The sequence below is a fragment of the Catharus ustulatus genome, chromosome 3 (genome assembly GCF_009819885.2).
Source record: "Catharus ustulatus isolate bCatUst1 chromosome 3, bCatUst1.pri.v2, whole genome shotgun sequence".
Classification (NCBI taxonomy): Eukaryota; Metazoa; Chordata; class Aves; order Passeriformes; family Turdidae; genus Catharus; species Catharus ustulatus.
This window is the reverse complement of record NC_046223.1, coordinates 114,081,583-114,094,859: the sequence shown is the minus strand read 5'-3', so window position 1 is coordinate 114,094,859 and position 13,277 is coordinate 114,081,583. Positions and strand designations below refer to the sequence as shown.

The 13,277-nt window shown below is 40.5% G+C and overlaps 1 protein-coding gene across 1 annotated transcript in view; it reads right to left on the bottom strand.

Annotated features, from left to right (window-relative positions):
* The window catches only part of CLIC5 (chloride intracellular channel 5), a 58,733-nt gene that overhangs the window by 29,294 nt on the left and 16,162 nt on the right, over positions 1 to 13,277 (bottom strand). Inside the window, exons 2-4 of the mRNA XM_033056320.1 lie at positions 3,080 to 3,189; positions 2,608 to 2,733; positions 1,184 to 1,290 (exon numbers count right to left, since the gene is read on the bottom strand). Of these exons, the coding sequence (XP_032912211.1) occupies positions 1,184 to 1,290; positions 2,608 to 2,733; positions 3,080 to 3,189 (343 nt within the window). The remainder of the gene's footprint in view (positions 1 to 1,183; positions 1,291 to 2,607; positions 2,734 to 3,079; positions 3,190 to 13,277) is intronic.

Below are 13,277 nucleotides of genomic sequence, written 5' to 3'. Positions count from 1 at the left end.
TTTACTTTCATTGTTGCATCTATTTAGTCTAACTCTTAATTTATCTTCCTTTTACAATTTCCTATAAAGGTTAGCTCAGCATCCCATTAGCATTAGACAAAACTTTTTAGCATCACTGAGAAGTGAAGCACTGTAATTATTTCCTTCTGTTAACAACACAAAAATATTACAGAGGAGATTGTTATCTGACATAAATCATCATTCACCCACTTTTATCTCATGGGTCAGCCCCAGGCAATGAAATATAATTGCACAGATGAAATGTGTGGCAGAGCTGGAACCTGCAAAATCCACAGTGTTTTCTGAATGATATGATATAAGCTCGTGGTATTCACTGTGCCTTAGGCCTCTGTCTGTGAAAGCAGTAATATGAGGGAGGTACATCAGTGAATGACTGCAAATATTCTACTAGGTCATCTCAAGGGACAGGGATGTGTAAATCCACAGCTTTATGGAGCAACAGGAGCTCAGAATTGCTGAAGTCTTGCCTCTCCAAGGGGAAAGGAATGTGCAGAACAGCAATTTTATTAAGAAGACAGTGTGGGATGCATATAAACATGAATGGCATCTGGCTTCTGGGGGACTCTTTCTTTTCATAAACAAATTGGAAGGAAATTCTGGAGCTCACAGAGCACAATTACATTTCTTAAATTCACTTCTTTTAATTACGTACTTTATATGGAATGTCTCAATGTGATTCAGTTTATATGAGCAAATTAGTTATAACAGCATAACATAACCATAAGATAAGGGGGCCAAGTGCCTTATGGCAGCATCTAATAAAGCAGGAATTGCTCTCCCAGGTTTGGGTGCAGCCAACACACACTGGTCTAAGCAGGGCTGGGGCAGAGGAGGAGGTAGCACAGGGCACCAGCCTCTTCCAGCAAGCAGCTAGGGATCTTGTTCTGGTGAGGAAACTGGGCTGTATGGACAGGAGTCATGCCATGGCTGTTGGTAAAGAGGCTACCAAACACTCTGTGGCTCTTTTATTTACTACTGCAGATGTAGTTAACTCAGCTGTGGATATGTGCGTTGAGTCCACCTAACCAACCCTCAAGGTGATCAGCAGCAGTACCTGATGTCATATGAACAAAGTTTACAATAAAATGATGAGAGAATGGCAGATTTCTTCCACTTCTAAGCACACAAACTCCCTGGCACATTTGGCAATGGTCATACTCACCAGCATTATCCTGCTGCTTGGTGTTTTTGATGTATGCAGAAAATTTGGAAAAGATATCGATTCCAGCAGTGTTTGATTCCCGGTGCTTAGCAGCCAGCTTGGGGTATCTGAACAGGCAAAAGCAGTGAGGAGAGCAACATCTTGTTACCAGCATCACAGTGATGGCTACAAATATAATTTACAAGGAGAGAGAAAAACCTCCTGTGTGAAGAACTGTAATTAACACTCATTATCTCAAAACAACAGCTTGGCAAAACCCTCTTAACTGTACCTGTGATCTGTCTGTCAAGGCAGGCATGTGGGGAGTTACACAGGGATGGTGTCAGGACAAAGGTAATTGCACTTGTGTTTCATGTAACCACAATCCAAAATCAGCCTTAAATCAGAAGGAAGCATAAATTTCCAGAAAGGTGCAGGGGAGTTTGGCAGCCAGATCTTTCCATTATGAATGGCAGTTGTGTCTGATCCTCTACTCAAATGTACTCAAGGATTAGGGATTAGCCAGATGAAGGAGCATACATGCTCCAGTCTCTGAATTGCATTTTATAGACATTTGGTGAAAAGGAATATACTGATTTGAAAGATAAACACAAACTAAAGAGTCCTACTGACTTCAGTGGTCTTGGAGCAGAGAACAGAAAATTTAAATGCCTGATCTCTTGCCTCAGGACTGGCCTATAGCTGCTGATTCACTTGGAGGTAAAATGCTCCATAAGGAACCAAGCCAAATTTGATGGATTCATAGATTCTAAGGTCCAACTCACAAGCCAACTATTTCTTTTTTCCATTATCCTTGTATTAAATCCAAAATATTTGACTAAGTAAGGCATATCTGGTAAATCTAAACCTTTCATTGGTAGCTTTTTCATACTGAAAAAAATCTGGGCCTTATTTCTAATCTGAATCAGTTTAGTTATAACTTCCAGTTATGGGCTCTTGTCATTTCTTGACTAGAATAATGAGCACTTTTCTGCCTCCACAGCCTCTCGTCCTCTGTAATCAGTTCCCCTTCCAACCTTCCTAACACAGCATACAGCTCAGAAACCTCTAGTTTTTCACTGTAAAATGCTTTTCCTGGCACAGATATTTTGTGTGGCAATTCTCAGCATCTATTCCAAGTTATTTTTAGCTTTGCAAAATGTGGCCACCAGACCCCTACAAATTTTTTCTAGTACTGGTCTCCTTAATTCTGCATACAAGGGCATCCTGAAATGTGTACAGAGAAAACATTCTGCAGTTATTAGTCACATAAGTAACCTTCACACATGGAAGTCATCTCACTGAAGCCAGAAGGTTTCATAAATAAATATTACTCCTGTAAGTAAAGGTTGTAGGAAGGAGTGCTTTTTAGGAACTCTTCTTAGGACATCTTTCATTCCTAGGAAATGGAATATTGACTGAAAATAAAAAACTGAAGGTCTTACTTTGGAGGTGCAAGAACCTCTTCCAAGAATTCCTCAATCTTGTTAACATCTGTCTTGACTTCTCCATTGAATGTCAGGAAAGGTGGGTGGGTCCCAGGAGCCAGATTGTGCAGGTCAGCTGGCTTTCTGCAGGCAGGGAAAAAGTCATGAAATCACTAATCTTTATGGTCGGGTAGTTGCACAGATATTTATAGTTCCTACAAAATCTGTCTGCCTTTTTTTTCTCTCCAGTAATTTGTGGTTGGAAGGCTTTGAAACTACCCCAAGCACCCTGTTTAATATAAAAACATTCCACAAGTGAGAAAAAGAAAAAAAACCAAACAAAAAACAACAACCAAACCTGAATCCCAACTATTTTGCTGGGCACCACTGGCTCTCTAGGCCAGATAAAAATCTGATTTAATTTGGAGGGGTCTTTCTATAGTGCAAAAACTGGGTCATACTATTTTCAATTAAACTGAACAATTTTTACCTTTTCAGATCAACAGTGGTGACATTGAACACAACTCCTTTGAGCCACAGGATCATGAAGAGACGCTGGGAGAATGGGCAGTTCCCAATGCTTTCTCCATCTATACCAGCCTGGGGGACAAGAAGAGAGGAAAAATGGATTTCAGACTCATTTACCTCCCTCAAGATGGAAAATTGGATGGTGAAAGAAAAATAAGCATTTTAAAAATAACCAGCAGTGCTTGTTATTTAATACAGTTTATCATCAACACAAGAATGGAGCTGCTGCAGGATTCAGCCTTTGTCAGGAGCTCAGGGATGTAACATGGAGCCTCTCCTGAGGGCATCTCCAGGGAGATGTGTCCAGTGCTGATGGCAAGCAACATCCAGGGTGTTCTTTCAACTACTTTCATCCCTACAGGACTGTGTGCCTCATGGACAGGGTGGACAAATGCAGGACCTGATTTCTGCTTTATTTAAGTTTGTAGACTGCAGTTTATATCAACTCAATATCTGCTTCACTGTTTTACAAACTAAAACACATACTTTAGAGTTAAACCCAAAACCTCTGGACATTGGCTCGTTCTTGCTCACATCAACAACTGCCCCAGACACAAACAGGTCCAGACTGAAATCTCCACTTGAATCCTTCTGAGGTTCAAGGCAGGTTTCAGCCATCACATTCAGTCTGTTCCTATCTCTAGTATCTAATGAGTTGCCTACAAACCACTACACAACAACACAAAACTGCTAGTGTTAGCATTGAGGAACAGCCTATTTTCTCCTCTAAAAATTTATGGTCCTTAGCTATGCAAATTCTAACTTTGAACCATGGAAGGATACAAATAACACCAGCTGAACTGAGCCAAAGCTGCGGCCAAGGACAACATCCTTTTACAATAATTATGCTTGTGGCCAAAGCTTTCAGGACGATAATTGTTTTGATAGATTTCCATTTTAATTTGTGGTACCATTGTGTTTAAAAGATTCTTATAATCCTGGTGAAGCAACTAACCTTCCGTTGTTGACCCACACGGATTGCATAACTGTATTTTAAGCACAGTGTGTGTCCGAAAATGGCTGATGAAAGAGCTAAGCAAATAAATGCCCTTTTTCTTTGGAGACAATATTATATTACTCTGTTGGCTTTCATAAATTTTCTCTTATTAATATTCAAGCTGTGAGGTAGCATTTGTCTCTTAAAGAACGAATCTCCTCTAATTACTGCAGCACAGTGAAACATCCCCAGCAGAACTAGAAACTCTTGGAGACATGTCCAGTTGGTACAAATTCAGGCCCTGCCTGTGAAATGTTCAGCCAAAAGATTTTATGGTGGGCATCAAGAATCTTTCTTGTGTCTTGAATGCAACTTCTGATGATGCTGGGTTTAAAAACAAATTCCACATTTCCTGCCACCAAACTATGGGGAGAGTGTGAATTCAAGGCCCTGTCACAAAGTTCAGATCTGTGTAAAGAGTTTTGATCTGGGTTCAAATTCGGTTTCAAGCAGTTTCAAGCACTCCAGAGGTACTTGGATATAGGGGGGAACAGTCTGGCTGCAGTTTTACTTGAAATTATGGATTTGCAATATGTCTAGTACATAGCATATGCAAGGATCAACAAACAGTGTGAGTGAAAGTGTGATAGGGGAATGAGGATGAGCAAGACAGGATACATTTCCCATCTCCCTGAGGTGTGAGTAGCCTGGTTTGCAAAATTTCATGGATTTAATCACTAGCTCTGTTCTGCAAATTTCATGGCAACAGCAACAATGCCACCACGGGAATACCAGGCACCACCGTAGTGCGTGCCCTAATTACTGCAAAGTCACATTTTCTGATTTGGATTCAGCTTGTTAAACCATTGCCCAGAGCTTTTGACTTCTTACCCTTCCTGAGAAAAGGCAAATGCTATGGGACAAAACAGCGATATGACACCAAACTTCCCCTTGATTTTTCACCATCCTAGTCATAAATCATAGTTTCATCTTTTCCAGGAAAGACACAGGAACACAACTTCTCTGCTCTCTCCATTATTCTCATGCAAAAATTAAGGGTTACCCAGACCTTCATCTTCTTACGCATTCTCTGTCCTTCAAGAGAATGGTGAAAAACCATCTCCAGACCAGAGGATTAAAGAAGGGACAGAGCAGCTGAATCACACAATCATAAAGTCAGCTGAATCACACAATCAGCTGAATCACAGAATCAGCTGAATCACAGAATCTGCTGAGTTGAAAGGGGCATTGAGTCCAACTCTTAGCAAAGGACACCTCCAAGAGCTGTACTATGTGCCTGGAAGAATGATAATGACAAGGAAGAAACAGAAGTGATGGATGGTGTGGGGCTAAGGGATGTAGAAATCATAGGGAAAAGGAAGATGTGAAATCTGGAAGAAAAAAGATTGACTCGGTGATCAAAAGTAAAATTAATTGTGTAGGTTAGATGAGGTCTCCAACAGTTCCAAATGGTCAAAGTTCCTTCTCAACACTTCCAAAGCAATGGGAAACATTTATTGCTAGAGACACATTGGGAATAGGCAGAGGAAATTCCAAAAACAAAAGATAAACTGAAGAAAAAGTACGGTATGGGCTCTGTTCAAAGCTCTGGGATCTGGAAGCCAGGCTCATGATTTGGGTGGAGACTGACTCATGGGTTTTGATCTCATGTGACTGGCATAACTGAAAATGCTACCACAAATCACAAGGCAAACTGGTGACAGAGGAGAGAACAAAATCAAAATCTCCCCAGCAACACAATTTATCCATTATATTCAGCTCTTTTTCTGTGGAAATTATAGGCAAGGCTCAGTTGGTTTTGTGAATCCTTTCTCATTGCTTCTAACAGCAGTCAGTAATTCAATGTTCAGCACTCAGAAAGAGCAAAACCTTAGTAGGTAACAACTTCAAAGGCTTATCAGAGTGTTTTGAGATCTTTTGTGAAGTCTATTAACTACCAGGAGGAGATGAGAAAGAAAACTTCCCAAGCTTAGTCACTCTGAGGTTCAAAGTAAAACAGCTTTCTTAAAGCACCCCAGTAGTGCCTAAATACAAACCCGTTATATATCTGTCCAAGGGTAAGGGCTCAGAAAGGCAGGAATTAAATAATGCCTTCATCAAGATCAAGAACTCAAGCAGTGGATGGAAAGAAAAGAACAAATAATTGACAAAATTGAGAACCACCATTTATTCCTGCTGTTTTTCACAAAAGCTTTCTCATGCAGCTTTCCTGAAACACAGTAAAAGTGATGAAGCACTTAAAAAACTGAGCAAGTTGGTGACATTTGCACTCTCCCTACCAGTAATATTGGATATTTCTGATATAATGATTGCAACTAGGGACAGTACTGACAATTCTGAATAAAAGATTGCAGCTGGGGACAGAATTGAGGCTTTGTGGGAACTAGGATAAAGGAGATAGAGTTGTTAAAGTGCATTCCCAACTGAGAAGAGTCTCACTCAAAAAGGCAAAAATTCCAGAGACCATGGAAAAGTGTAATAGATTTGAGGATTTGCTGGATGAGACTCTTTGGCCAGTCACTACTGAGCCCACTGAAGTTTAACTTAGGTGCCCAAGGGAAGCTCTCCTGTGTGGGCAAGGCCAAGATGCACATCCGAAAGATGAATCTGTCCACCTTTCACTTTGACTGAATCCTCTGAGTGTCTTTGTTTGAAGTGGGATGAACGTGGGCCCCAGCAATAGAAAAGTCTGAAGTTTGTGGAGACAGAATTTCTAGGCACTTAAGTTTCTCCATTTTGGAAACAGCACTTTCTGCTCCCATTGCTTCCCACAAACATAATTTTATTAGTTTACCTACTCAAAAAGCATTCTTTTCTACTTGGTTTTCAGCTGTTTCTGTCCTTCACACCAAGGTCCTGCCCTGGAACTCAACATAATCACATCAGGAAAAGCCTCCTGTCAGAGCAGCTGCTTCCCTCTGAGTAATGGCAAGAATGAACAACATGTTCTCCTTTATTAATTATAAGGTGCTCCTCCTTAAATAGTTCAGCTATTTTTAGTGAATTAATTAAACCTTAATGACATTTGTGTGCATGTGTGGGGGAACATGCACGAACACATTATCAATTAACAAAATTTAGATGATTTTGGGAGGGAGAAAAAATAGTCTCAGTGATTTTATGAACTTGTGTCAAGTATTTTTGTGAAGTCATGGCAGTATCAAAAGCCTCCAACCACTGCAAAGCACAACTGAACTATGTGAACAAGGAGCTCTTCTTAAGTTCAAGCTAATACTTTGCTATAAATGAAATAACTGGAATAAATTTCCTCATATATTCCAAAAATATTCCAATTGGTACATGCACAGGGAATGCAATACACACAGACAACTGTATATTATTTTAACTAACTTTAAGAGAGGGAAAAAAGACAAGTTCCAGTTTGTCCCAAAATACAGACCTTTAAAGAAATACACCATCATTAATAATGACTAAGCATCTAGCTTTAAAATGGCAGCACTGGAAAGAATTGCATATGGCAAAGCATTGGTTTTTCCAGGCAAATAATGTATTTGAGTTTACCTATCCTCCTTCTCCTTTCATTTTTCACTGCACTGAGGTCACTCTGCACGTGGGCCAGGGGCCTGTTAGACTGTGGGGTAAAGCAAGGAGATATTTTGGATGACATTAAAACACATTTCCTTTTCAAAAGGATTTTAACAGATTAACAAAAACAAGCAGACTAATTCACCTTAATGTTTCCCAGTAAGGATTAAGGAGGGATTTGATTTCATCATCCCTACAATCAAACTCAAGGCTCACATTACACATGGTTACACCCTCTCTGATTTAAAACTGGGAAAGCTCCTGCCTTTTGACACTTACTCTCCTTACGCTCAGAACCCAAAGGGGAAGTGAAAATCCTATTGGAAACGCAAAGCAGGCCAGGAAATATCCTAATTTTTGTGCTATTAAGGAAAAAAAATCTGTCTTAGTAATTATACCACACACACAATAGCACAAATCTCCATTGTAGGGAAAAACCATGAGTTGCAACATGAGATCAGACATGCCAAGGTATTGCTTTAGCAAGAGGGTTTTTTTTTCCATTTTCTTGTATTTTTTTCTTTCCCATCTTCTCATCCAAATGCAAAAGGCAGTGAGCTTTTTGGAGTGCCACCAACCAAGAGGCAAGCTAAGAACTGTACATTCATAGAGCAGCACTGGTGGGTCTCAAGTAAGAAGTAAATCTTGTCTCACAAGCCCTCTGTATCACAGGGCAGTCTTGTTGACTGTGGCTCTGGTTCAGGAAAGCATTTAAGCATGTGCTGAAATACATCCCAACACAGAGGAAGTGTATGTTTGACTTTAAGCATGCTCTTAAGTCCTGTTGATTTCAATAGGACTTAAGCACATACTTAAGTACTTTCCTGAACAGGGGCCTATAAAAACAATAATAAATTTGCTGTGCAGCATTTCAACTTCATTGGACTTTTCCTGAGATTTCATTTTGCTAGGAGAGGCTGTGAGCAGCAGCCTTCCAAGGCAGGGCAAGATAGAGGAGGAATGTATTCCTAAGGACACACACATGGAAATGGACCGTGTGCATATATGTCAAATAAAAATAGAGCATTTGCCTGAAGGACTGTCAGGGTAGTAACAAAACAAAAAGGAAGTGGTGAGACTCTTCAGCCAGCTCTCCAAAAGCCAGCCAAAATGCTGTCCAAGTCTGGCATTACATACAGGCATATATTTTAGATGCACATAAGCTGAACTGGTGTGTGCTGCTGGCCAATTTGAGGGGAGCTGGCTTCTCACAAGCAGCTGAGCAGCATGTCAGCAGGGCTGAGGATCTCCAAGGAGCTGCCACTTGCACTCTCACATCTCTGCAGCTTTGGAAGAGATGCATTTGTACTCTTGAGACATTCAGGACTTTGAGGAGATGGAATTGCAGTTTGGAGACCCCATGGGCATCATGCAGTTAGGACATGACAATTATCTATAGGTTTGGTAAATCATGATTTTTTTCAACTTTTTATATCCACATGAGGGGCAGCATGGGCAGGAAGGGATCAGTCCTATCAGTTGGCTTCTTCCAGAGAATCCTTTCATGATGGATTAGGATATTCACAGTCAAAGATCAGATTCATCTGCCACATCAGCTGAGGTCCTGGTAGCAGAGCAGCTGCATGCACAGGGACCAACCTGCACAAACAGGTCTCAGTTACCTCAAGGGCTTTGGTGGAGCCACTGGCCACTGCATTTGCTCTTGCATTAAATAAGTTTTGCTTTGAAATAAACCTTGTGATGTCTGAGAATTCCAGTAAGTCATGGGCAGTTTACATTTAGAAAACTACAGACTAGATATGGGTGAATAGTTGATCACATGGAAACGATTCCAATGCCATTCCATCATCTTTTCTGCTTTACTCCAAAGTTCCATGACTTGACAAGTATTAGTAGAATAGAAGAGCACAGACTGGTCTGATACCCTAGAATATGATATTATTTTCATTTCATTTATGTTTGTAGATCTGTTACTTAGCTGTGCATGTGGTCAACCTAATGAGAATTTAATATTAGATAATGAGATGGTGAGAACTATAACAAAACTTCCTATAACAAATATATACAAACATACATAAACAAATATATACAAATATATATATAAAATATATATATATATACATAGTTTGGTACCAATTTTTTTCCAAGAGACCATATTCCAGCCTGCTCTGCTGTGAGGAACTTCTGAACACCAAGACTGACTTTCACAGGGTGATGTGTAAGGGAAAAGCCCCCAGAAGAGTGAGAGTCATTAAGTAACACCAGCAGTGCTGTAGACAGAAATCACACAGAGCATGTATTTATATTCGTCTAATATCAGCATAATATAAGGCTAAAGGATGGGTGCCAAATGCAGGCTGACATTTTCAGAGTGGCTAATGGTTTTAGATCTTGTGAGACAATTTGAAGGCAGCTGACTTCTCACAAGTATCAACTCTCTACATGTGGCAAATCACGCCACAAGCCACCCAAAATGAAAAGCTGATTTTAAAAGCCTCAGCAAGGGGGAAGTATCACTGACTGTGAGTTTATTGAGCAACTAGACAGAAAATTCAGTGTTCAAAAATAAAATCTCTTTATTAAATAAAATATTCTTTGAGGAACTCACCTGGAATTTGACAAATACCTGATAGAGATGCACGAAAGCTTTGGCCATATCACCCTGGGGAATACACCTGGAGCTGTGGTCTTTGGCCAGCCCCCAAGGACAGGCAGGGAGCTGGGACCACACAAAGCTGGGGGTCACAAATGCAGCTCAGCAGGACTCACAGGGCTCCTGGCTGCCCAGCAGCCCACCCAGCAGCCAAAATTTCCTTTTAAAATTACTGCTGCAGTTTCCCTCCTCACAGAAAACACACCACAGCCTCTGTTCAGTAATGCTGTGAATGTTTTAAAATTGTTTTTTTTTTTTAGACTTAGCGCAATTTAGAGAAAAAGCTTGAAATTCTTCGTAACAAAAAATTGCCACTCTCATAATAGCTCTTGATAGCAGGTTGTTCACAAAGCTCCTGTGTTTTGGAGCATAGTGAACTGAAAATACAGGTGTGTCATTCTTGGCTAGAAGGACAAATAACAATAATCCTTTACACTTCTTCCTGAGCCTTTTCCAATCTAATAAAGCAACTGTGCTCCCATCACTGTACCCACATCAGCCAGTGGATGCAACCTCTCAGCTTTTAACAGCTTCGCTTTTTGGGGACCCATCAATAATTCATTATGAGTGAGACACCACAGGAACACGAAAATAACTCAAGAAATGTCAGAGATATAAGTTTAACAAATAGAAAGATAGCAGAACAAATGAGTAACAGTAACTCAAAAGTGAATGTGGAAATATAAAGTTGATAAGAAAAGACAATATGGACATATCAGGAATAAATAACATGAATTAACCCAGTAAATTTTGTCCTCTGCCAACACCTTGGATAGGAAAGAAGCAGCAGGTACCTAGAGCTGATCTCTGTAAGGTTTATGACATCAGATCCAGACCATATTTTCACTAACAAAACAGGGAAACAAGACCTGCATGAAAACTCTGCAAAGTGCTTGTACAAGTAGTTGAAAAAACACTTGATAGAACAGCAATAATCAAGTTTTCTGTTAGTGCATAAACAAAACAAATAGAGGTACCACAAAGGTCTGTGACAGGATGAGTCATATTTAATGCTTCCATTAGAAAAAAGGAGGAAGGAACAGACAGAACCTTACAAAATTTCCTGACAACAACAAGCACAGAGAGGTTACTGGGATTTCCCAGGGGAGCAGCAGACCCAAAGTGATGCTAAGAAGTTGGAACAAAGTGTCTGAAACCACTTAAATGAAATTCAGCAAAATAAACCTCAAGGTGCAAGATGTGAGAAAAACAAAATGTAACAAAATGCAGGATGGGGAATGGCTGGTGAGGGCAAAGCGAAGGAGGTTTTACGTAAATCACAATGTGAATAATCAGTGTGTGCTTCTTCAGGAAACAGCAGCTAGGTAATGAGATGTACACATGTTGTTCTACTACAACATAACAGTCCTCAAGCATGCACAAGACTGCTTCACAAAGGGGATGATGATCCATTGTTGTTCATGGCCACAGAGGATGGGATTAAGTATTTTGCTCAATTTGCAACAATAAAGATTTAAGAGGGGGAAAAAAACAGTGTAATTATAGGACTAACGAAACACAAAGCAGGCTTTCTAAGGAGGTTGTGTAATCTGCATCTAGTGGAAGCTTTGAAGAAATCAAAAGAAGCCGGTAAAACTGGTCCTGATTTATTTCATCCTGCTGCAGAGTGGAATGGGGACACAGGATATTTTAAAAATCTTTTGTAATAGTATATATTAGTGACTCTAACAATAAAGCTGCTCCTGCCAGTGCTGGATGCTTGGTGGCACAGACTTTTGCTTCCCACCAACCTGCACAGGATAAAGTCTGGCCCCAGTGAAATCAACCGGAATTTTGCCCTTGACTTTGACAGGATCAGAATTTCACTGAGAGGTTTCATGGCCAGAGGGGACAATTATCATAATCTTTCCTGACCTTTTGCATCATATAAACATAGATTTCGCTCAGCCTGTAGCCAACATCTTGTGGCTGAACTAGAACATATGTTTTGGAAGCGTTTTTGGAAGAGGCACATGCCTCACATAGAGTGGTAGTAAAATCCCCTCTAGCGTTGCCTGTTTGCATTGCAGGGAGCAGCCTCAGCTCCCAGGGAAGTCAACATCCCATTTCTGGGGTTTTACAAAAGGTGCCTAACTTGTCACATCACTCATACATGCAATCTTTTTTTCTTATCTCTCAGTTGCATTTATGCAAGTACTGGAAGCAAACTTAGCGACAGGATTTGGGGAGTCAGTATTTAGAGCAGTATTTAGAAAATTGTCATGATTTTAGTAGAATTCAATAGAGCTGCTGAAGCATCAGCTGCTGTTGTTTTGGATACAATGGTGTATCTCATAGGAAGAAGCAAGGACTTTGAACAAGAAAGTCACAAATCCTTTTATTAAGATAAATAAACTTAGAATCATTGTGGTTCTGGTTGGAAGGGACCTTAAAGATCATCCAGTTCCAATCTCCCTGCCACGGGCAGGGACACCTTCCACTATCCCAGGTTGCTCCAAGCCCTGTCCAACCTGACCTTGGACACTTCCAGGGATGGGGCAGCCACAGCTTCTGTGGGTACCCTGAGCCAGGGCCTCCCTACCCTCTCAGGAAAGAATTTCTTTCTAATATCCAATCTAAGCCTGCTCTCTTTCAGTTTGAGGCCGTTCCCCCTTGCCCTGTCATTCCAGTCTCTCGTAAATATTTTCTCTCCATCTTTCTCATTGGCTCCCTTCAGGTACTGGAAGGATCTTGTCCTGCAAGATATTGATACCACAGTGCCTGCTGATGCTCTGCATATCCATAATGCAGCTCCTTCATTTTGGAATCTTAAGCCTGAAGGATCTTACTAGAGTTTTTGCCTTTAGTTGCCACACCCATTAATGTGTTATCTTCTAATGGAGTAGGTGGGGGATGGCCCATCCCTGGAAATGTTCAAGGTCAGCCTGGACAAGGCTCACAGCAAACTGATCTAGTTAAAGATGTTCCTGATTACTGCAGGGGAATCACACTAGACGACTTTTAAAATATCCCTTCCAACTCAAAATATTCTATGATTCAGTGATAATGCACCTTATCTAGTTCTGTAACAGTCAGTATTCA